Here is a 23,456-nt window from a genome sequence, read left to right on the forward strand (position 1 = left end):
TCACATGACACTTCTATTTCTAGCTTTTGGAACAAGCCCCATATTTTACATAATGGCTGTAAAATTTCCTTCCTTTTAAACATGTACAAACATTTCCTTTTCTCTGCACCTGCCCCAACATTTATCTTTTATCTACTGCTAATAGTCATGATAACAGGTGCAGGAAGAGGACACATGATGATTTTAATTTGCATATGCCTGATATTTAAGAATGTTAAACCCGTCTTTCAAACACTCCTGTAGCAGTTCCTAACACCTTTTGAGTGGTGTTATTCAGTTGCTTTTAAATTAGGTTAATTCTTCATGCATGATTAAATTGTTTGAGCTCCTTCTATGTTTTATGTATGAGCCATTGGTCTCCCATACAATTTCTAAGTATTTTCTCCTGTTCTGTAGATTCTCTTTCCATTCTGATAACTGCTGCATTGTGCTACAGATACTTTCCCACCTGTTTTCATTTTAATATATTTATTTTTGAAATCATAATATAATAAAAATATTTTCCATTCCCTTTCCTCCTTCCCTCCAAACCCTTCAATAGACCCCTACCCATTTTTCTTCATGTTATCGGCCTCTTTTTTCATATACATGTACACACACATATATATCTATGTGTGTGTACATATATATGTATTTCTAAATAGAACCTGTTCAGTCTGTATTGTGTTACTTATATTTACATTTTCAGGTAGACTTTTTTTTATTTTTGGTAGACTCACTTGTCTCTTTTGTTCTTTTTGCCTGTACCTTTGAACTTTCATCCAAAAATATTGTTCAAACTAATATATTATCAACATTTCATAAATTTTTTCATGATTTTGATAGTGCGATCAAGTAATTTATCTATTTTTTTAAATTTTCATTTAACTTACTTTTAAAAATTATTATTTTTCATTTATTCTGTGTACATGTATGTGATGAGGAAGGTACATGTGTGCTACATGTGTGTGGAAGTCAGAGTTCTCTTTCTATATCATTTGGGTACTGAATTGAACTCTCATGCTAGGCTTGACAGCAGGCACATTTACCCACTGAGCCATCTCTCTGGTCTTTGAGATAATTTTTAGCTGCTCATATTTTTTCATGTGGCTATCAAATGAGTATTGATACGTGATATGTATATGTATACATAATTTTGTTCAATTAGTTCTTGATAAATTTGTACCTGCCATTTAGTAATAATCATTGTTTTGTACTTTCACAATTTTCAACTGCTTGCTAATAGGCAGCCTAACCACTGTAATAAACAAGAATTCTAATTCTATAGGGATTGGTTTGAATCACAGCTTTGTGGAAGTTAGATGTGTGGGCATCACTGATTTAGAATGGTTCCTGTAGTCATGAGGGATAGCCTAGCAGCAGGGCCATGAGAGATTATCAAATCCTGAGGTCTGCTTTAATGGGACTTACTTGGGGTTAGGTATAAAATGAGAAAAGGCTATTGACAGAGGAAAGATTGATCAGGCACTCAGCATTCCTAAAGTTTGTATCTGTGAGTACTGGTTTGGTGGCTAGTTACACAGGTGTGTCTTAGAGTCTTAGACTGCAGAGTCTAGCCTACAGGCATAGTAGGTGACTGTAGAGATTGAGACTATGAGGCTTGATAAAGTCTGAATTAAATGAACGAGATTTAGCTAACAATAAGCATATCCTAATATCTTGAAGAGATCCTTGATGACCATAAAGTTTGGCGTAGAGCCAAAGCATGTGGGGACATCCTGGAACATTGGAGAAAGAAGGGGACATGTGATAAGGAGTGGTCCTGAGGGTGAGGGTTAGGGTTAGAATACCAGCTATAGAAATCATAGTACTGGATTTAACTAAGTTACCCTACAGTTACTGGCCTGAATAAATATGGAAAGTAATTTTATCCTCCTTCTGCCCAGTAGTGAGTGTGTGAGATGGCAGTATCTTCATCTTTCTACAAGACAATAATCACGTTGAATCCACACTCATCATAGCACACCAGATGGAAAGCACTGAACTGCACTGAACATGCATCTTCCTTCCCCACCTACTCTCTGACCTCCACAGAGTCTTCCCATGAAAGTAAAATGCAAAAGTACAACCAAAGGTTTTTTTTTATATATCTGCAAGATTTCGAACCATGAACTGTACAGAGAAACCTGAAATAATGACAAGGAGATGAATGAAAGAGCTAGAAAACCAGAATAACAACTCTGATGCAGAATGGTGAAGAGAGCACCGGCTTGCTGGGTGAATCGTTGTATTTGATCTGTTGTCATGATGAGCTTCATCATAAACTCAGGAAGCTGCCTTCTTACTGCTTGAACTTGCAAACAAAAGGTAATTCCCCATCACAGTGATGGTATCCCCACTTCAGAAACCCTAGAGAGAGGAAACACGTTGGCTCTTATGTCTACCATGGTGGGGGGAATGCAGAAGCAGGACTAGTCTCAGAAGCCTTTATTTCAGCTTCACCCATTCCCCAGTGCAGTGGCAAGAAACATTAATGTTTGAGGAACATAAATCCATACTGAATTCCCTAGTTTAGGAGGATAGCCAGAAGGTCAGACTCAGTTGGAGAGGAGAGGCTTGGATAAGATTATGTAAAGGTGGTATTTCTGTTTTTTACCTGAGGTTGCTGTCAGACTCCCACAGTGGCCATGGTTTACAACAGAAGAAAGATTTCCATCGCAGTTAAAGTAACTCAGCACATCAGAGTTACTCCACTCCCATCCACCTCCATTGGGTTCTTAACCCTGCACAGTAGAAGTGTTAAGATAAAGTACATTAGCGCTTCATGTATTTGGCCCATTCCACCGTGCTGTGCAGGTACTTTTTCACTTGGAGGTTCTGATTTAACTTCTATCTTCCGCAGGCATCTCTTTGCCAATAATAACAAGAACTGTCGAACTAGATTAACAAGGTGCCTGGCCCACAATGATTAGAATACATTTCAGAAGTGCCTCTGAATCTCACAGTATCTTCCCTATAAACAACAAAAGTGAGAGGTAGGGAGATTACTCAGCATTTAAGAGCAGTGTCTGATCTTACAGAGGACCCAAGATTGGCTTTCAGCACCCATAAGGTAGATTACAAACATCTAGAACTCCAGTTTTAAGGAATCTGAAGCCATTTTCTGACCTCCAGAAGCACCAGGCATGCAGATGGCACACACACATATACTCAGGGAAAACATACAAATAAAATAAATAATCCTAATTTTTAAAGCATAATTATAAATCTTATCTCAATTCACAATGCTTTCAGAACTCTTTGTGAAGACTGCTTGAAAACCAAAGAACTTACCATTTGACTTTCTTAAAGGAAAATGCAAAAGCTAACGACAAGCAGAGAAATTAAGCTGAAGACTGGAACCCTCCATAGCCCTTCACTCTGGAATTCCAAAAATTCCTTTACTAATGTCACCCAACATCTGAGGGCTAGGTCCTCCATATACATGGACCAGAGACTAAGAACTGGGCTTTGGAGACATCACTTTTTGCAGATGAAACAGTGGAAAAGATAAAACCTCACCATTGTGGGATCATGGAGTCCAATCCAGATTTCTTTGCAGTTATTCACTCTGCCATTCACCAGGGAGGACACAAAGGAAGCCTCGGCTCCACTAAGAATGGACACAAGGTGTCCAGAGGGTCTCTTCTGGCAGGTCAGCTATATGAGGGGCAGAATGAGAGAGATTGAGACTTCATTGATAAGTGGTGCATTATATGAGGTATATATTATGGGTAGAAAGATTACATAAAGGAAAGAACAGTAATTCTGATCCCTACGGGATCATGGAAACTTGAGGCCTCTTCTGTCATCAAGTCATACATTATGCTGTTATCTTCAACATTTCCGCACTCACATTTGCTTGATACCAAGATTTGGGTGTCATAACCAGGGCATAGCAGTGGGAGTGATAGGACTTGGAGCCCATGGAGCAGCTAATACGTGGAGAGGGCAATTCCTTCTGGGAGTCTTCACCTAGGAGTTAGGGAGATAAAGAGAGGGTAGAATGAAATGGAGAGTGGGAGTTCGATTGCAAGATCAACTTAAGAGGATGTTTATTAATCCTATTTTTTTTTTGGAGTCGTGACTGTAGTCATGACAGTGATAGCCTCTGTAAATGCTTTCTGCTGTCTTGTTTTTTGTTTGTTTGTTTTTGGGACAAGGTCTCAGTGTTGCCCAGGCTGTCTCGGAACTCAGAATATAGATCAAGTTGGCCTCAAACTTGCAGAAATCTTCCGGCCTTTACCTCCTGAATGCTGAGATAAAAGACTTGTGCCCACACATTCAGCTAGGTTCCTTGCTTTTATAACATTGGTCAATGTAGAAGAGCTTCTCTCTTCATTTTATCTTTCCTACACATTCCCTAGTATGTGACACCTAGTTCTTTGTACTGTCTATTTGTAAGCTTCATTATGGACCCTCATACATCACTTTTCCAACACACTAACATAATTTAGTGATGTGGGAGTGTCATATATCAATCTGTTGATTTCATTGGTTAAGTAATAAAGAAACTGCTTAGCTGGCCCTCAAGGTAAAAACATAGGTAGGCAGAGTAAACAGAACAGAAGGCTGGGAGAAAGAAACTGAGTAGAGGAGTCGCCATGATTCTCCCACTCCAGAAAGACGCAGGTTAAGATCTTTCCTGGTAAGCCAGCTCATGGGCTACAGCAGATTATTAGAAATGGGCTAGTCCAGATGAGAGAGGTAGCCTAGAAGAGGCTAGATAGAAATGGGCCAAGCAGTGTTTAAAAGAATACAGTTTCCACCTCCTCCCGCGCCCGGGTCCGAAGATGGCGGCTCTCAAACTCCTGTCCTCCGGCCTCCGGCTCTGCACCTCCGGCCGCAGCTCGCGGGGCGCCTGGCACAAGGGGTGTGTCCGCTACTTTTCTGTCAGTACCCGTCGCCACACCAAATTTTACACAGATCCGGTGGAAGCTGTCAAAGATATCCCTAATGGTGCAACCTTGCTGGTTGGCGGTTTTGGGCTGTGTGGAATTCCAGAAAATCTTATAGGCGCTTTATTGAAGACGGGAGTGAAGGATCTAACTGCAGTCAGCAACAATGCAGGGGTCGACAACTTTGGCCTGGGCCTTTTACTTCGATCCAAGCAGATAAAACGTATGATCTCGTCATACGTGGGAGAAAATGCAGAATTTGAGCGACAGTACTTATCGGGAGAATTAGAAGTGGAGCTGACCCCTCAGGGTACACTTGCAGAGAGGATCCGTGCCGGCGGAGCCGAAGTCCCTGCCTTCTACACCAGCACAGGATATGGGACCCTGGTACAAGAAGGAGGATTACCCATAAAATACAACAAAGATGGCAGTGTTGCCATTGCCAGCAAGCCAAGAGAGGTGAGGGAGTTTAATGGGCAGCATTTCATTCTGGAGGAAGCAATCACGGGAGACTTTGCTTTGGTGAAGGCCTGGAAAGCAGACCGGGCAGGAAACGTGATTTTCAGGAAGAGCGCAAGAAACTTCAATTTGCCCATGTGCAAAGCTGCCGGAACCACGGTGGTGGAGGTTGAAGAAATTGTAGACATTGGATCATTCGCCCCAGAGGATATCCACATTCTGAAGATTTACGTACACCGCCTTATAAAGGGAGAAAAATATGAGAAAAGAATTGAGCGTTTATCACTCCGAAAGGAAGGCGATGGAAAAGGCAAATCTGGTAAACCCGGAGAAGATGTCAGGGAGCGGATCATCAAGAGAGCGGCTCTTGAGTTTGAGGACGGCATGTATGCTAATTTGGGTATAGGGATACCTCTTCTGGCCAGCAACTTCATCAGTCCAAATATGACTGTTCACCTTCAGAGTGAAAATGGAGTCTTGGGTTTGGGTCCATACCCGCTACAACACGAAGCTGATGCTGACCTCATCAATGCAGGAAAGGAAACGGTTACTGTTCTCCCAGGAGCCTCTTTCTTCTCCAGCGATGAGTCATTCGCGATGATTAGAGGGGGACATGTCAATCTCACAATGTTAGGAGCCATGCAGGTTTCTAAATACGGTGACCTGGCCAACTGGATGATACCTGGGAAAATGGTGAAAGGAATGGGAGGAGCCATGGATTTAGTGTCCAGTTCCAAAACCAAGGTGGTGGTCACCATGGAGCATTCTGCAAAGGGAAATGCACATAAGATCATGGAGAAGTGTACGTTACCGCTGACGGGAAAGCAATGTGTCAACCGCATCATCACAGAAAAGGCTGTGTTTGACGTGGACAAGAAGAACGGGCTGACGCTGATTGAGCTCTGGGAAGGCCTGACTGTCGACGACATAAAGAAGAGCACCGGCTGTGACTTCGCGGTGTCACCAAAACTCATGCCAATGCAGCAGATCTCAACTTGAAATGTGGAGAGGACGTTTGTCCCAGGATGCTAAGATTTCCTTTTGAACACATAGGATTTAATTAAAAGGATGTCAGTAATCAAAATTATATATTTAACCAGAAGTTTCGACTAGTTTTCTTCTAGTATTTCTGGGTGCGTGCAGCTGTAGACTGTTCCCTTGAGTGTGTTCTAATGTTTCCACAAAAAACAATAGGGAAACATTTCACTGTGGTTTTCTTTCATATTACTGAGAAGGTTGTCTTTGCCATTGGTGCTCACATTGAAAGGATGTTCATCTTTCATGCTGTATATACTAAACCATGACGTAACAGTCCTGAGAGAAAGTTTTCATGTGAATATGTGGCTTAGGCAGAATACTTTTTGGATGACTATATATCTTTTGCTTTCCTCTTGTATTGAAAGAAAGCTCTGATTTGGTGATTTTGCTTGGCTCTTTAAAAATATCCTCCTTCCCTGCACACTTCCTATAGCCAGATAGATACCCAAGAAGGCAAAGAGGAATGTCTCTGGGGAAAGTAAGCAGAGGAAAGAACAAGGCATAGATCTACCAGGGCTGGCATCCCACCAGATGTTGCCTTTAAACAACCAACCATCTACCTATGTGCACTAACAGCTGAGGCTAACTACAGGAAGAGGACTAGAAAACCTCCTGACATACTTGCCTAGTTCTCCTATTTTCAGATACTGTGCTATACTTTGTATTCAGAAGACTCTATTTCTGTTATTGAGGCTCAGTGTTTACTCATACAACATCTCCTAAGCAAAAAAAAAAAAAAAAAAAAAAAAAACCAAAAAACTGTGGGCAATTTATCATGAGTCCTAAATCACAATAGAAGCAGTGTTTACAAAAATGATCTTCCAAGATATTTCCCCATTAGGCTCTCCATTCTGCTTAGCAAAGATCGTAAACAGTGAATGCCTTTTTTCTACAGGAAAAAAATGATATTTCATCTGCTTGAGTGAGTTCACTTAGCAGAGTACTATTACTTTAGCCTTATCTGTGTAGCGGGAAAGATGGGAGGGTCTCAGATCTGAATTGTTAGCAAATCTTTGTGTTGGGGAATGAACAGAGTGGCTTGGGATTATAAGGGATGCTCCTTCCAAAGTAGCCTCAGTCCCAGACAGTTACCAGGAAGCGTCAATTCAGAAGCTTCCTCAGGATCAGATGGGTGAAAGCCTAGGCACCCTGAAGCCAGGCTGGACAGCTGGTGTCTGCACATTGGAATATACCGTTCTTCTGCTACTAATGATAGGAATGTATGCATGCTTTAGGTGATGGGTATCATTGAAACTCACTTCTCAAGTATAGCCACAGCTAACCTGTACAGTATGTGAAGGGGAAGACAGGCTTTCCCCAATAGTACTCCCTGTGCAGTACTGTCTTTCTGACTGGCTCCATGGTTGAAGGCATCTGCTGCCAGCACTGATAAGAAGAACCTGTCTGTCTCAGAAGGCACAAGGTCCATGAGAGTAAATATGTCTATGATAGAGGAAACATTTGAAAATATTATTGTTGATATGGATATGTCTTCAGATGCACTTGCTTATCATTCCAGTCTGTTACTTTAAGACAAGGGGCTTCTAAGAATGTTTCCAGCATTGTCCACGCCTGAATAGATGGCTCAAGAGTCTTGTTCAAAGAGTGCCATATTTTTAAAAACCTGTTAAGTGTTACAATAAAAATTACAGATTGACAGAAAAAAAAAAGAATACAGTTTCCGTGTAATTATTTCGGGTAAAGCTAGCCGGGTGGCGGGACACAGCCCTGCGTGGGTGGCCAGGTGCCGGGGATGCAGCCCCGCTGCCCCTATTTCAACAATTTAGAGCTTCCTGACAAAATGGAAACCCTCTGACTTACCTATTGATGGACGATTGTGCTATTTCTCACCACCAGTGACCTAGAAGAAGGCAAGATGATGGATGAGTTGCAGGCAATTTTACTGTGTGAATACTCCTTACGATTCCCACAGGAAACTCATTCGATCCTTCCTTTGCTTTTTGGTTCAAAATACTTCCAGCATATTCAATTCTAGAGGCAAAGAAATCTTACCTTGCACCTGAGATAAAAACATCAGGCAGGAGAACATCCAGGATACACCAGTGAGAGCTACGTGATGCAGCATCTTGTCCGTGAGGTAGCAGCAATCAGGGTTCTAAAGAGTGTGAACAAAGAAAACATGCAAAGAGGGTCAGTCCTCCCTTTCTGCTTTGTCTATATCTACAAGGATGCACTGGACCTCATTCCTATTTTTCTATCGCCTGTAATGAAATGAGGAATCCATATTTCCCTCTTCCTCTGAAAACTCCTCAGGAAGCCTTTGCTGATTCTCAGAATCCTATGCTCTGCGAGGCTTGCTATTCTACCATATCTTCTCCTGAGTTATGAGAGGTGAACCCTGCAAGGCTCCCACTTATCTGTCTTGTAAAGATCTGGGACGGTTTGTCAGGGAAGAGATGACTGTGCTTTTATAACAGGATTTTGAGGGAGGGCAGTAAAGTGAGTGAGTGATTATGCGGGTCAGGGTAATGGGTACTTACATATATACTTACATATATACATGCAGTATACAACCAAGAAGAAATTATGCACTACATATAGTGACTTGCTTTTTCTGTTCTACCATATCAGCTTAAAGTCTTTATTTTCCAATATGGCTATAGCTATTTCTACCCACTTCTACATTCTATTTTCTTAGAATATCTTTCCCACACCTCCCCTTCCACTCTGTGTTTCTCAACCTGAATGAGGTTTATGAGGTATACCTGTATGCAGGTAAGATGTTACAGAATCTTGCTTTTTTAATATAGTTAGTAATCAAAAATATTTCACTTACATTCTCTTTTACTTATTATCATTTACATCCAGGGTTATAAGTATGTGATTATTCCTGTCACTTTGTTGATAGTTCTTGCTGGTTTTAGTATTCTGTGCCCATTGATTCCACTTATAACCACTTGATCATTCACTATACTGAAATTGTTTGGTTTCTTCATATTTCTCATTGGTTTGCCTATTAATATGCTTTCCCGTGTTGTCACAAATGTGCTTGTTTTTCTTCGTCTTCTACAAGTATTATTCTCATACCTCTATTCATCAGTGATAGTTTAGTAGATATAAATTTCTTTAGTGTTTTTTCTCATTATATCTTTTTTATTTTAAACATGAAGCATGACCCTCATACATATATTTATCTTGAGTGATGATTACTTTTTTCAGGACCTAATGCACTTATGAACCCTGCTGAGAAGTCAGTTTTGTACATGACTAAGTCCTTCTTTCTTGTAGATTTTCACTTATGTTATTGTTGGTTACCTTTGACAAGATTAGTTTTAGAGGCGCTCAAACAATCATTACTGTAAGTAACAAACTTTTCATCAAATATAATAAACAATTGAATATTTCATCAGAGAAATAAAAGATTAATTTTATTAATAGTAGTCTGTAATATTTTCTTAAAAGTGCAGAATCAGTGTAGACTTTCTCCAACAAGGTCTGAGAAAACTCAGCCACAGCAGAAATAGTAAAGAATCTTTAGGATGCAAGAAAATGATAGAGGTCTCACAATCCACATCTGTTTAAAGGTAAGTGATGAAGACATGGAAAAATAACCAAATACTGTGAGTTTTATATCTTAATAAAACCTAAAGATAATATTTACTGAAAAGAAAATAAGTGAATTAAAGAGGACACTATCACAACAGATGGCAGAACATAGAATGAACTATCTCAGAATTGTTTTTCCTGATTTCTTTACATTAGGACTGAACTAAAAACATACCATTCTTATTTTTTCAGAGTGTCTCTATGTAGCCCCACTGTCCTGGAGTTATTCTTACCTAAGGCACCCAAGGGCTAGGATGACATTCATGGCTCCCCATGCCTGTTTAAATGTTATATGTGAGTGGGCATTCTATGTATCATTATTTTTGTTTGATGGAAAATGGAAGACTCTTCTCTCAAAGGGTTTCTTACTTTTTATACTTTGATGATTATACCCACAAGTTTTAACAATCTATTTTATTTCATGCATTTGTGAAATAAGTGATCTTGTTGATCAGGGTTCTTAAACTGTCTGATCTCAAGACTCTTATAGTATTGAGGAAATGTTTGGGTTTTTACTCAGTGATACGAAGCTAGTCCAGTATGCCCAAGATCCTGGGTAAAAGACCCCATAACAAAGATAGGACAAAACTCTAAATCCTTAAGGCTAGGAATGTAAATTAGTCATCCAGTATTTTCTGGCATGTACAAGGCTCTGATTTACTTGTCAATATCTCAAAGCAAAAGAGAGATTCAAAAACTCTTGCTGCCTGTGAAGTAGATAGATAGAGAGATAGATAAATAGATAGGTATAATGGTGGATAGATGATAGATAGACACATAGATACAAAGATACATAGATAGACAGACAGACAGACAGATCAGAACAAAAGGACTAACATATAATAGAATTGTCCATCAGGATTCTTGGGACATTAGTTCCAGGAACCCTATAGTCACCAAAATCCAAAGATGTTTAAGTACTTTACATAAAATTACATAGTATGTTCATATAACTTTTATGCATTCCTGTGCATGTTTTAAACAATCTCTAGAGTACTTAAAACACCTAAAAATGTAAATACTACATAAATAGTTGTTATGCTATAATATTTAAAGGTAATTGTAGCATGAATTCTAATTGATTCTAATAATAAAATCCCTGAGTCAGATATTAGAATATGAAAACTGAAAAATCAGAGAAACAGAGCAGTCAGCCACTAATTCTTACCTCTATGAAATCCTCAGGTTGAATGAGTTATCCTATCCCTATGAATCTTCAGATTGAATGGGTAATCCTGTCTCTAGGAATCCTCAGACTGAATGCCTTGAGCTTCTGTCTCCCCCTGCCTTACATTCCTTTGTCTGCCCAGCCATATCTCTTCCTGTATCTTCCTCCCTAGTGTTAGGATTAAAGGCCTGTGACTTCCAAGCACTGGGATTGAAAGTGTGAGCTGCACCGCCTGGCTGTGTTTCAGTTTTAAGCTAAGTCAGTCTAGTGCAGCCCAGAGTGGCCTTGAGCTCACAAAGATCCCTCTGCCTCTGCCTCCTGAGTGGTGGGATTAAAGGTGTGCGCCACCACTGCCTATCATCTATGGATAAATAGTGGCACGCTCCACACTCTGATACTCACACAACTTATTTGTTATAGCACAAACAAAATATCACCACAGATAACTACAACAAATATTCTGTATGCTTAGAAAAGATGAAAATTTAAAAGTATTTTACCCACCATCGACTGAATTTGTATGTGTAGAACGTCTGGAATTAAAGAAATTACTATTCTTTATAGATAGATGAAAAGCAATAGACTGTAAAATGGCAAGTTTTAAAATATTTGCTAATTATTGCTTTGAAACATCTGAATAAATTTCCCATATATGAATCACTGAACTTTCTGTGTTGATTTAAATAAATGCATGAAAATCATGACTTTCAAAGCAACTGCATAGCAGTTTGTCTTAGACAACACTACTACTAAGATTCAACATCAAGCTCCTGACACCATCACACAGACTGAGGAAGTATGCCCTTAACAGCAGATCTTTATCTCGGTTAGTTAGTCCATGGGCTCATCAAACTTGAGGGCATTTAGAAGAGATAATGTCTTTTGTCTGTTGCAAATGTGTAGCTGTAGTTGGCACAGGGTGATGATTTGGACTTAACATTAAAGCCATCCTTTCTTTGCCTCTATGAATAAAAATATCAGCACGTTGGAAACAGCTAATAACATTTAGCATATATAATATAGAAAGTAGAAGGCTGGAGAGATGGCTGAGGAGTTAGCAGCACATATAGTTCATAACTATCTGTAACCAGATAATATAATGCTCTCTTCTGGTCAACTTGGGCACCTGCATGCCCATGATTATACTCACACAAAGGTACTCACACTCACATACACTCACATGGACAGATGCATGCACATAGTTAAAAAAAATAAATCTTTCAAATAAAAGAAAACTGGAATCGTTTTGAAAGAGTCTTTAAAACCTTGTGAGTATAGGATAAATGATAGTATACTATTCTGAGGTATAATCCTGAGGTGAAAATCCAAACTCTCCAGCAAACTCTCTCTCAGTATTCACACACAGCTAGGAATCAAATCTATTCAGCTGTGGAAAAAATCCTGGTTACAATGTAGACTCAGTGGTTGCATTAAACTTTAGGTCCTGCTAGAAAGTTGAAGCAGCCATTTGAGCCAGAAATTTTACTTTTTCTTAAATATTCGCTCTCCATCACTCAACTATTCAAGTTGGCTTATTTGGCTTTGTTTTGTTTCTCAAGACTGGTTTCTTTGTAGCTTTGGGGCCTGGCCTGGAACAAGCTCTTGTAGACCAGGCTGGCCCTGAATTCACCGAGATCCACATATCTATGCTTCCTGAGTGCTGGCATTAAAGGAATGTGCACCACAGCCTGGCTAACAAATTAAGTTTTAACACACCAAATATTGCCCTTTTGATGTATGCTAAATGTTATTAGCTGTTTCCAACGTGCTGATATTTTTATTCATAGAGGCAAGGAAAGGATGGCTAAAATGCAATTCTTTAATGTTAAGTAAGTCCAAATCATCACCCTGTGCCAAATACAACAGGCAACAGTCCTGTTGTGCAGCAGACAAAAGATGTTATCTCTTCTAAATACCCTAAAATATAAGAAATCAGTTCTTCAGTACAACTGAAAAATGTATTCCTGATTATATACAAATATAACCTTTCCTTAAAAACAGTAAATTTAATTTTTATAAATTGTGATTCTTTTTATAAAGCTGCATATTCCGCAGCACGAGGCTGCCTGTGTTTGCTTAAGTTTTGCAGAACTTGACATCTGGCAAGATTTTAAACTTGACCTGCGTTTGAGGACAGAGCTGGCCTAACAGGAAAGGAGCCACATGTGTGTCAGTTCCCAGTCTTTGCCGTGAAAAGTTCTGCATTGTTACTGGAAACCTCCTTAAATCCATGCCAAGCACTACCAACCACGTTTACCCTCATAAGCCCTCACTCATTCACTTTGGTGCCCGTCCCTCAAATCTTGTAATAAAAGCATGGTCATCTCTGTCCTGACAAGCCATCCCAGATCTCTGCAAGATGGTGAAAGGGAGTTGAAAGATGAGAGAGATTGACTCTCACACTGCGGGAAAAGGTGTAGAAAGTTCTCTGACCCCAGAAGGCAATGTTCTGAAACTCTGCAGAGCTGGGAGATATAGGCTCTCCATTTTGCACCGGAATGGGGAATGGATCAAACCCAAATGAGTGCTTCCTTGCAAACCTAGACAAACAAGAAAGAAAAAGGTCATGGTCACTTTTCACATTCTTTCTGACCGCACTCCCTTCAGTGACTTATTCCTTCTCCCTCAAAGATACCTTGATGTCTCCCAAGACGCTCCATAGTGTAGTAATAGGGGCGGCTGGGCTGCGTCCCCAACACCCCAGCTGCCTGCTCAGCTAGCTTTTGCCCCGAAATAACAACACACAAACTGTATTCATTTAAACACTGCTTGGCCCTTTAGCTTTAGCCCTTACTGGCTAATTCTGATATACCGATCAACCCATCTCTAATAATCTGTGAGCACCGGTCTTACCAGGAAGATTCTAGGTCAGAGCTTCATCGCATGTGTCTGCCCAGGAGCGGGGCATGGCATTGCTCTGAGGCGTCTGCTCCGGAGAGGAGAGCTGTCGAGTCTGAGCTCACTTCCTCTTCCTCCCAGCGTTCTGTTCTGTTTACTCCTCCCACCTATCTTCTAACCAATGAGGATCAAGCAGTTTCTTTTTATTTAACCAATGACCTTCCTCCATCACCGTAGCATGTTCTGGATGCTGCTTTTCTACCTGATGTTCCTTTTAGGGTTCAAGGAAAACTTGTTCTACATCTAGCATGGGGTTCCACATGAGTATTCAGAGGCAAGAAGAAGGAAAAAAGGCTCTCTAGAGTCTCATGTGTTAAGTAGGAGGAGTATCTTCACAGGAAATATTCCTCATCCTGCCTCCCTCTGGACCATCTAAGGAGGTGGGATATAACAAGGTGCTTCATAGTTATATAAAGAAAGTTTCACCATGTTGTCAGAAGACTCTAATTTATGTTGACAGATTTTAAAAAGGAAAGTGTAAATGTCAAGAATGAACTCTAAGGAAGGAGACAGAGGACAGAGGATGAACCCCACAGCCTGTCATCTCAGTTATGGGAAAAAAATAAAAGACGGTTAAATGCAGGAAGGGTGAAATAATGTCATGCATTTCCTCAGGAAGATGTTTCTTTAAATTAAGAACCTAAAGTTGGGAATATGATAGCTCAGTCAATGAAGTGCTTGTTAAGCAAACATGAGAATGCAATTTGAATACTCGGGGCCCATGTAAATTGAACCTGATAGGGTGGTGCATGATTTTAATCCAAATGCTGGGGGAAAGGATATAGAAATATCCAAGGGGAATCACTGGATTGTCACTCTAGCAAAATCTATGGCTCCAAGTTAGGTAGAAACCCTGTCTAAAAAATACAGTATAAATAGGGTCTATGAATGAAACTTGAGACTGACCTCTGGCATTTGTCTACATGCTCATGTATACTCCTGCACAAACAATTCCCCAATACACATACACACACACACACACACACACACACACACACACACACACGGAGAAAGAGAGAGAGAGAGAGAGAGAGAGAGAGAGAGAGAGAGAGAGAGAGAATTTACAGCCAGAGAACTAGGGAAATGGTAAGAGAGGAAAGTCAGGATTACAGTGAAACTTTCATAAGAGGTTTTAAAAACAATTTCTATGCTGACCTCCTTTCTCTAAGCACCAGTATTTTACTCACTCCATCACTGTCTAAATCTCCCTCTAAACCAAGTGAAGAATCCCCAAAGAAACCACCTGGTCCATGTATTGGCTGTCCACCAAGGCTCTTAGGCCTATGGCTCCTATTGATATTCACTGATTTTCATAATACAGACCTAGAATAATGCTGAATTGAGTGATGCCAAACAGGGCTGGGATCAATAGAGGAAAGTATTTCTGGGTCAAGAGGAGTGTTGGATTTCAACCGCCACAGTTTAGTTGAGTGAGGTGAACCCAATCCCTCAGCTCTTTTCTACCATTTCCCAGTGGGATTTTAATAACTTTTCTATTCTGTACTTCAAACAGCTAGTCTGCAAGATGCATTTCTCAGGACACCTGGCATTTTTTCTCAGTACAGGTGAAACTACCTTCATGTCTTCCATGGTGAAGAATATTTTGACCACCTACCAACAGATCTGGACTGGACTCCATGATCCCATACAAGTGTGATCCTATCGTTGCCTTGCTTTTTCTACCTAGTGACTTTTATCTCGGTGGAAGACTTCTTATGACTTCCCAGAAAAAAGAAATGAATCATAGGTCTCCAACACTGGGTGGCATTAAAGCAAGAGAAATATCAGTTGAAGAACTGAGCTTTGTAGAAGTCTCAGGTTTCACATGAAGTTTGTATGTCTGCTACTGACTTATTCTAACTTCTCATGTGAGACCTTGGAAGATGTTTTCATCAGTCTCAAGGAGTCTGACTATATGATTGTTGGTAAATGCTGGGAAAAAAGCGTTAAATATTTTCTCTTTATAGAATTGAACTTTGCTCATTTATTTCTGAAGAAATCTCAAATGTACCACCAGTATACTTATCAAGGGCAGATAAATTTCTGTAATCCCAATTTTATTCCATAGTTTCTGGGGTTTGAAAATAGGACTGAGGAATTGTAGAATATTGCACCAGAAGACTCTTTGAAGCTGGGTGTGATCATACCAAGTTTGGGAAGGCTAAGCAGGCAATCAAGTGTTTCAGTGAAAGTACCATGGAAAAAAAGAGTACTAATGAATCTTTATCACCCACTGCTTTCTGCTCTAGAGGGTACGCTACTCAATGGAAGTGGATGGAAGTGGAGCAGCTCTGATGTGTTGACCTATTATCATGGGAAGAAGAACCCCTATGTAGGTATTGTGTGTCTTTTTCTCCAGTCACGGGAAAGACAGGGAAGAGTCGCCTCTGACTAAACTCATCTTCCCACATTGAGTTTGACCTCGTGGGCATGATTCAGAGCTGGGAAATACAGTGTTGACTTGAGATCTTCCATCTTCTATCATGGTTCCCTGTGTATCCTTCCCTTGGAGATGCAACCATGATCAGCATGAGGAGAGATGTCTAAGTCCAGAGCAGAGATTGAGTTGTTCTTCTTTGAGTTCACAGATTAACCTGCCCCATTCCCTTTACCTTTTGTCTCTCCACAAGTTATCAAAAGTGAAGAGATTATAATTGTGAAATGCTATTTACCTATGTCAGCAAATTCAAGGGTTAAGGCAGTTCTAATTTTAACAACTTGAAAATACTCTGAAGCTCACATGGACAAGTGAGCAAGTGTGATGATTCACTCAGAAAGAGCAAGTTTTACCTACACACCCACACCAAATCCCTCATCTCATCCCTGCTGTTCTTCCGTCAAAATATTCTCTGGGGACTATAACCTGAAGACTCAGAGAACAACAAAAAAAATGTAGTCAACACTCTGTGCTATTGTGTTATTGTGCTCCATTTTTTCAGGAAGTCATGCAAAGTAGTTATAGAAGGAACTTCTGGGAATCAATACATCCCAGTTCAAACCACTGTTGCTAGGAAATAGTGTCTAATGATGTGCCTACTGGTACACTGTGGTTCAAGTGTGGACAGTGCTTATGGAAGTTGATGTTGTGAATGCATGAAGGCATTGCCCTCACTTAACACTGACTGTCCAAATATACCCTTCATGTTGGGACACACAAAATCTTATGTTATTTAAACATTCTTCCTCAAATATTTTCTTTGAGGCATAACTTTTAGCAAAATGCAATCTACCTTGAACAAACTTTTATAGAAAAACAACTTGCCATAAATGTACAGGGAAAGAGTCTTGGGCCTTTTTACCTCATTTTCAACACAATGACAAAATTTTAAATGAGTATCAGAATGAAAGTTAAGAGAAGAAGAAAGAAAAAGAAGATAATTGAAATTATAAGGAAAGAGAAAAGCAAGTAAAAGAAAAAAAACACATAAAAATGGGACATTAAATAGAGCCTACAAGAGAAAAAACAGTAAAATGTTGGTTTGTTTTCTTCAACATTAAGGTTCACAAATAGCCTAGGAAAGGTCTATACAGATGGGATCATCAACAAATTATAAAAATATCAATAAAAATAAAAATTTCCTTTATGCCAAATGCTTGAGTTGAGTGAGTCAGAAACTATTCTAGCCATTTTTCCCTGTACTTCTTAAGCCATGTGTCATAAACAGCCAACTTTGAGTGCTCTCTGCTTTCACACTGTTCTTAGGTAGTGGCTTCCAGGTGACCAGTGCTAGTGACCTTTGACAGGAAGTGGTCTGAATGTGTCTCATCTTTATTGTATATTAAAGCAATTGTCCCACAAAACAAAGTTCTGAACATAAAGATTCTCTCCAGAGATCATTGCTCTGCCTATGCTTCCTATACATGTTAGAATTCTCCAGAAGTTCTTTTAATACAGTAGGTACCTCATTGCTCTTCCAGTTACTCACTATTGTTATGCCCTGGATCCATCTTGTAAAGACATCTTTTTTAAAGGTGGATGAGGTAGTATATGTCTGTAATCTCAGAACTGGGGAAACAAAGAATGGTGGATCTCAACTATCAGGACTGAATTGAAGAGTTCCAGGCTACTGAGACACCTCATATTATGAAACAGGTAGAGAGAACCTGAGGACGAATACTTCCTAGACACCCTAAAAGCACCAGCATGACCACTGATGCATGTGTATATGAACACTCACAGACAAAACCCAATCAATAAAATATAAATACTAGTGTTTGTGTGGTCGATGTCCCAGGTCAAGACTGACAAAGGCATGTCTTGGCTTTCTCCATTATAGAAGAAACAGGAAATATAAAGGACGAAGAAGTGGGATAAATACTTTGCTGAAGCTGTGGGAGGAGCAAAGTGTTTTTAAGGCTGAATTGAAAGGATTACTTCCCCCTCCGTCTGACAGATCTTGAAAAAGTTATACTTAGCTTTTATCATAAAAACCTGAAGAATGCTGTGAGAAAAACATTCCCATGGCAATATTTGAGACTCCCTAGAAATGGAGACTACAGGAGTATCTTCCTCTCACCAAGGATCCACACTTAGCCTAGAGCCGTTCTCCCAACATTTTCTTTTTTTGAGGGAGAAAGCTATGCCCTTGGTTCTGAAAATACAAGGAAAGATATTTTCCCTGTTGTTTCCATTTTTTCATTAGCCCAAAAAGAATTGGTTAAAGTACTCTCAGATTTTCTCTTTTGCCTTTTGGAAAGAGGGTAAGAAGGTTCTAGTCTTTATTGCTGCACTATTATGTTAACTTCACTTTTTTTTTTACCATATTCAGCAAAGATTACCATTCATATAGATTGCATTATTTAGTGTTAGAATTCAAAGATGATTATTAAACTGTTGAAAACATCAGTTATCACTCCTCATCGGGGGCACTGACTATGAGGGAAGGTAATGCCTTCCTATAATCACAGTACAACCATCAATGAGCATGATCTACGTTTTTAGTTACAGTGCAGTGGTAAGCAAGCACCATTAGGCACTGTCTGGACAGACAGAACTGAGATGCAATCATCAGTTATCTCCTCTGCCATCCGCACAAACTTTATTTGTAATTTGCTTAAATATTTTCAGTCTCCATTTTCATGTCTTTGCAGAGTTTGGGTCTGTTTCTTGTTTTTGAATTATTTGTTTATTGTTTTTAAAGTGATAAAGAAAAGGTGAGTAGGAAGGTGGGGATGATCTGGGAGGAGTTGAGAGAGGAGGTGAGTGATCAGAATATATTGTATAGAAAAAAATCAATTAAGTATGGTGCACACAGCCAGCAAGATGGCTTGGTAGGTTAAAGTTTCCTTGCTCCAATCTGATGAACTGAGTTTGTTTGCCCTTATTCCCAGGGGAATCACTAAAAGTAGCTGGACAAAGTGGCTCACATCAATAAACTCAGTACTCCTATAAAACAAAGGACTTAGGACAATTACCCTGACCCTTGTGAGTTTACTATATGGCAAAAAAAAAAAAAAAAAGACAAACAAGAGAAACCTTGTCTCAAAAGATAGAAGGCAAGAACTGATTCCCAAAAGTTACCCTCTGATCTCCTCCGTCAAGTTGTGGTCTTTACACATCCACATTCACACGCATACATAACAGTGATGATAAATAATATTTTAATGAAACACATAAACTCAAAGTTTGACTAAAGATTTATTATTGTTCTCTGAGACTTGAGACCACCCCAACCTATTTATAGATGACTAAGACAGCATCTAAAAAGAGCAGATGTGGGATTTGATGTGAACTGTGGTTTAGGTGATGCTCTTTACATTTGTACCCTTGTCCGTGGTGAGCTTCAAGACAAATGCAAGCTGTTTGTTTTTGGATAAGCTTATCCACTGAATTTGCAGACATAGGGGAGCTTCACCTCACAGGTATTATCTCTCCATTTCATAAATCCTGGAAAGAGAAAAGAGGTTAAATAATAGGGGATATGGTTCTTGAGAAGATAATGAAGAAATGCCTCAATCTGTGGCTTCAGTTTAAGTCACTCCCTCATGCTCTCCAGTGGTACAATCCAAATGAATGAGATAACCAAGCAGCCAGTAAAGAAGATGAGAACAAAACCACATTCCATTTCCCAGCTCAGAGGTACCCATAATTGTGAGAAGATGGGTATACCTCTAGGTGAGGTGGTTCTTACCTGAAGCGCCTGACAACGTGCCACAAAAACCACGGTTTAAAGCAGTGGATGGATTCCTCTCCCAGTTAAGGTAATTCATCACATCACTGTTAATCCACTCCCATCCACCTCCATTGGGTTGTTCACCCTGATGACGAGGGAACCAGATATAAGTTAGGGTCCTGAAAGCTCTGCATGTATGAAACCTTCAGTGAAACCCTGGATTCCCTCCCAACCTCCATAACTCAGTCGATCATAATTTTTAAGAACATAGCATTAGAATTATTGCTACCTTCATTTATACTTATGTATCCAGAAACTACTGATAAAATTAGGACCCAATGAAACTTATTTGAAATATAAATGGTAGGAAATCAGCAATTTCCTCTGGAATGGAAGTAGGATGTTTATTCTACAGAGAGAATATAGAATGTCACTTTATTCTATATTTCTTGATAATACTGTATGCAGGCCTCCTGAAACTGACAGTGAATTCTCCCAAGGCCTCTTGAGAGACCTTTCTAAAAGTCAGTCAGAGTCGCATAAACTTCATCTGAAATCTAGGAATCCTAATAGAACTCAGCTCTACAACAGACCCTGATAGTTTCCCTTGTTTTAATGTTACCCCGTGTCTGACTTCTGTGTCTTTTAGGGCTCTTTCTGGGGAGTCTCAGCAAGTGTGCCCATGTGATAAAGACATGTAGTAAATAGAGAAGAGGAAATCGTACCAGGGTGGGATCATGGAGCCCTATCCAGACGTAAGAGTAGTTGTTCACTGTGCTCTTCACCAAATAGGACAGGAACGAAGCCTCAGCTCCAGTGAGAATAGATACGAGGTGCCCAGAGGGCCTCTTTTGGCAGGCCAGCTGTGTGAGGAACAGAATCAAAAGGAGTTTTAGGCTTCACTGGATAATGACAGACATAAGTGAAGGGACAGGCTATATTGAAAGTCAACTATTCATCTCGGACACAAAGCACTAGAGAAAGCAGAACACAACATCCCCCATGACCCACATGTACTTTCCACATCCCAGCACTCACTTCTGCATCGAACCAGGTTTGTGGTATCCTAAACAAGGCATAGCAGTAGGAGCCATAAGCCTTGGAGCCTTGGGGACAACTAATGTGTGCCGATGGCGCTTGCTTCGGGGAATCTTCACCTGGGGTGGAGTAAGATAAAGAGAGCCATGGGATGAAAAGAAAAGTGGAACTTGGGTGGGTTGGTCAAAATAAGGCTGTTTTGGCAAACTATTTCTTGGAAGGAAATCAATATTAAGTCTCCGTGTAGTCTTTGAGACTTTTTATAAAGTGGCAGACCTAGTAAATGATGCAAGCTCATTTTCCTCTTCCTTACTGTATACTAGTTCATGACTCCACCAACTCTAGGCTGATAGGTTTAACTCCCATTGTCTATCCTTCTTTTCCTATGGAGTTCATGGTTTATCATCATTTCTACCCTTTCATCCTACCAATAGTAATTGTAGCATCATGACAAAATGATAATCCTATTATTCCACTGGTGACAGACCACCATGATACCTTCCACAACCAATGTCCTGGGGAATGCAAGATGATGAAACTGTCACAACGGTTTTCCAGTATGGATATCCCTCATTATTCCTTATGAGACTTTTCCTCTACTCCGTGATCCTAAACACTCACAAGAAGTCAGTGCTAGAGACAGAGAAGTCTTACCTTGAACCTGAGAAAAGAGCATCAGGCAGGAGAGCAGCATCCAGGACATGCTGGTGAATGCTATGCGAGACAGCATCTTGCCTGTGAGGGAGGAACAATCAGAGTCACTCCAGGTAATGTGGATAGAGAAGGCAGGCAGAAAGGGCCATCACTCTCCTTTTTTTTAACTAGTTCTGCAGGGATACACTAATTTTGTCCCATCTCCCCCTGTGGTCAAGAAATCCGTATTTCATTCTTGCTCTGATAGCTCCATAGGTAGCCTTTACTGAGTCAAAAACCTCGGTGTTATGCTAGAGCAAAAACCAGGAACACCTTCTAATGAGAGGTGAACCCTGCAAGGCTCTCATCATCTTCCAGCTTCTACTTACCTACCTGGCAGAAAGATCTGGGATGGTTTGTCAGGGCAGAGATGGCTGTGCTTTTATAACCGGATTTGAGGGAGGAGCACCAAAGTGAATAACCGGAATGCTTATGCAGGTTAGGATGGTGGGTAGTGCTTGGCATGGACTAAGGGGGTTCCCAGAAAGAGCAGGAGGATCTTCCTGGCAAAGATGGAGAATTTTCACAATTACCTCCTTCTTGTTAGTAGCACTGCTTTTCCCTAGGCGTGAGTGAAGTTTAACCTTCCACACCCTTTACTAGATACTCTGTTCCAGGAAACAGAAATGAACTACAGCAGCAGTGGAACATAAATTATGCTGTGACATAAATTTTAGATATTATTACATGGGCAGTTAAGGAAAATAAATGTAAGAGTGTAATAAAATCAATATGGAAAATCTCACTGTGCACACATTTCTTTACACCTGTCTGAAATACATAAAACAAATTAGCAAGAATTCAGTGAATTAGACAATTTAAGTGAAAACTAATTGATTGAAAATGATAAATTCATGAAATACAGGCTTAAATAGCTCATAAAGTTTCATATCAGTATGCAAAATCAGCTTTCAATAAATCAGCATTCTTGTTAGAAACTTAAGAAAAACCAGCCGAACCAATACACACACACACACAGACACACAGACACACACACACACACACACACACACACACACACACTTTTCTGAGGTTAGTTCATTGTACTTTAACCTGGCAATTTGTTGCCTACCTTGGGGACCATTCACAGAGTGGGATCTCAGATTCACTGGGCTCATGTAGACCCTTTCACAGTAGTTGTATGAGTCTACTCTTCATTTCATATTCAGTGTATAAGGGTGGCTTTCACGGATACCAAAGAAATGATCTAGTGTATTAGCTTTGATTAATGCAGAGTTATTAGCCTTCATTCTTCCCACTTACATACTTTTAAGTAGGAAATGGCAATTGGCAATCAGGTCTAGCAATCCAAGATACTCAATGGGCTAAGTCAGAAGAATTGAAATTCTAAGGTTAAAACATAAGTTCAAGGAATCATATTAAAGAGCCTATCTCAAAGCAGAAAATAAGGATAGGTCACTGGATGTAAGCTGATGGTAGAATATTTGCCTCCCAAGTGAAATGCCTTGTTTTCCATCCATAGTAGCACATATACACAATAAAAATTTCATCATTTTCATATACTCTTTAACTCGATTAAACAGAGAAATAGTTAACTGAAATAAATTTTAACAAATGTGATTAAATGTTTTAATATTCTTTTTT

At 39.8% G+C, this 23,456-nt stretch overlaps 2 protein-coding genes and 1 pseudogene across 2 annotated transcripts; 1 reads left to right on the forward strand and 2 right to left on the reverse strand.

Moving 5' to 3' along the window:
- Positions 1–2,281: 2,281 nt before the first annotated feature.
- LOC142855567 (regenerating islet-derived protein 3-alpha-like) lies at positions 2,282–8,460 on the reverse strand. The gene is given in 5 exon segments (XM_075982039.1): positions 2,282–2,349; positions 2,597–2,723; positions 3,502–3,639; positions 3,836–3,954; positions 8,388–8,460. Coding segments are annotated over 5 exon segments (525 nt in total).
- On the forward strand, positions 4,749–7,257 carry LOC142856380 (succinyl-CoA:3-ketoacid coenzyme A transferase 1, mitochondrial pseudogene; annotated as a pseudogene).
- Positions 8,461–19,626: 11,166 nt separating the features above from the next.
- On the reverse strand, positions 19,627–21,941 carry LOC142855569 (regenerating islet-derived protein 3-beta-like). Its single transcript, XM_075982040.1, has 5 exons — positions 21,813–21,941; positions 21,159–21,277; positions 20,846–20,983; positions 20,139–20,265; positions 19,627–19,894 (listed from the first exon to the last, which is right to left on the reverse strand). The coding sequence occupies exons 1-5, from the start codon at positions 21,886–21,888 to the stop codon at positions 19,827–19,829; spliced, it is 528 nt and encodes a 175-aa protein (XP_075838155.1). The 5' UTR covers positions 21,889–21,941; the 3' UTR covers positions 19,627–19,826.
- Between the last annotated feature and the right edge of the window lie 1,515 nt (positions 21,942–23,456).

This window comes from Microtus pennsylvanicus, chromosome 8, assembly GCF_037038515.1.
Source record: "Microtus pennsylvanicus isolate mMicPen1 chromosome 8, mMicPen1.hap1, whole genome shotgun sequence".
Classification (NCBI taxonomy): Eukaryota; Metazoa; Chordata; class Mammalia; order Rodentia; family Cricetidae; genus Microtus; species Microtus pennsylvanicus.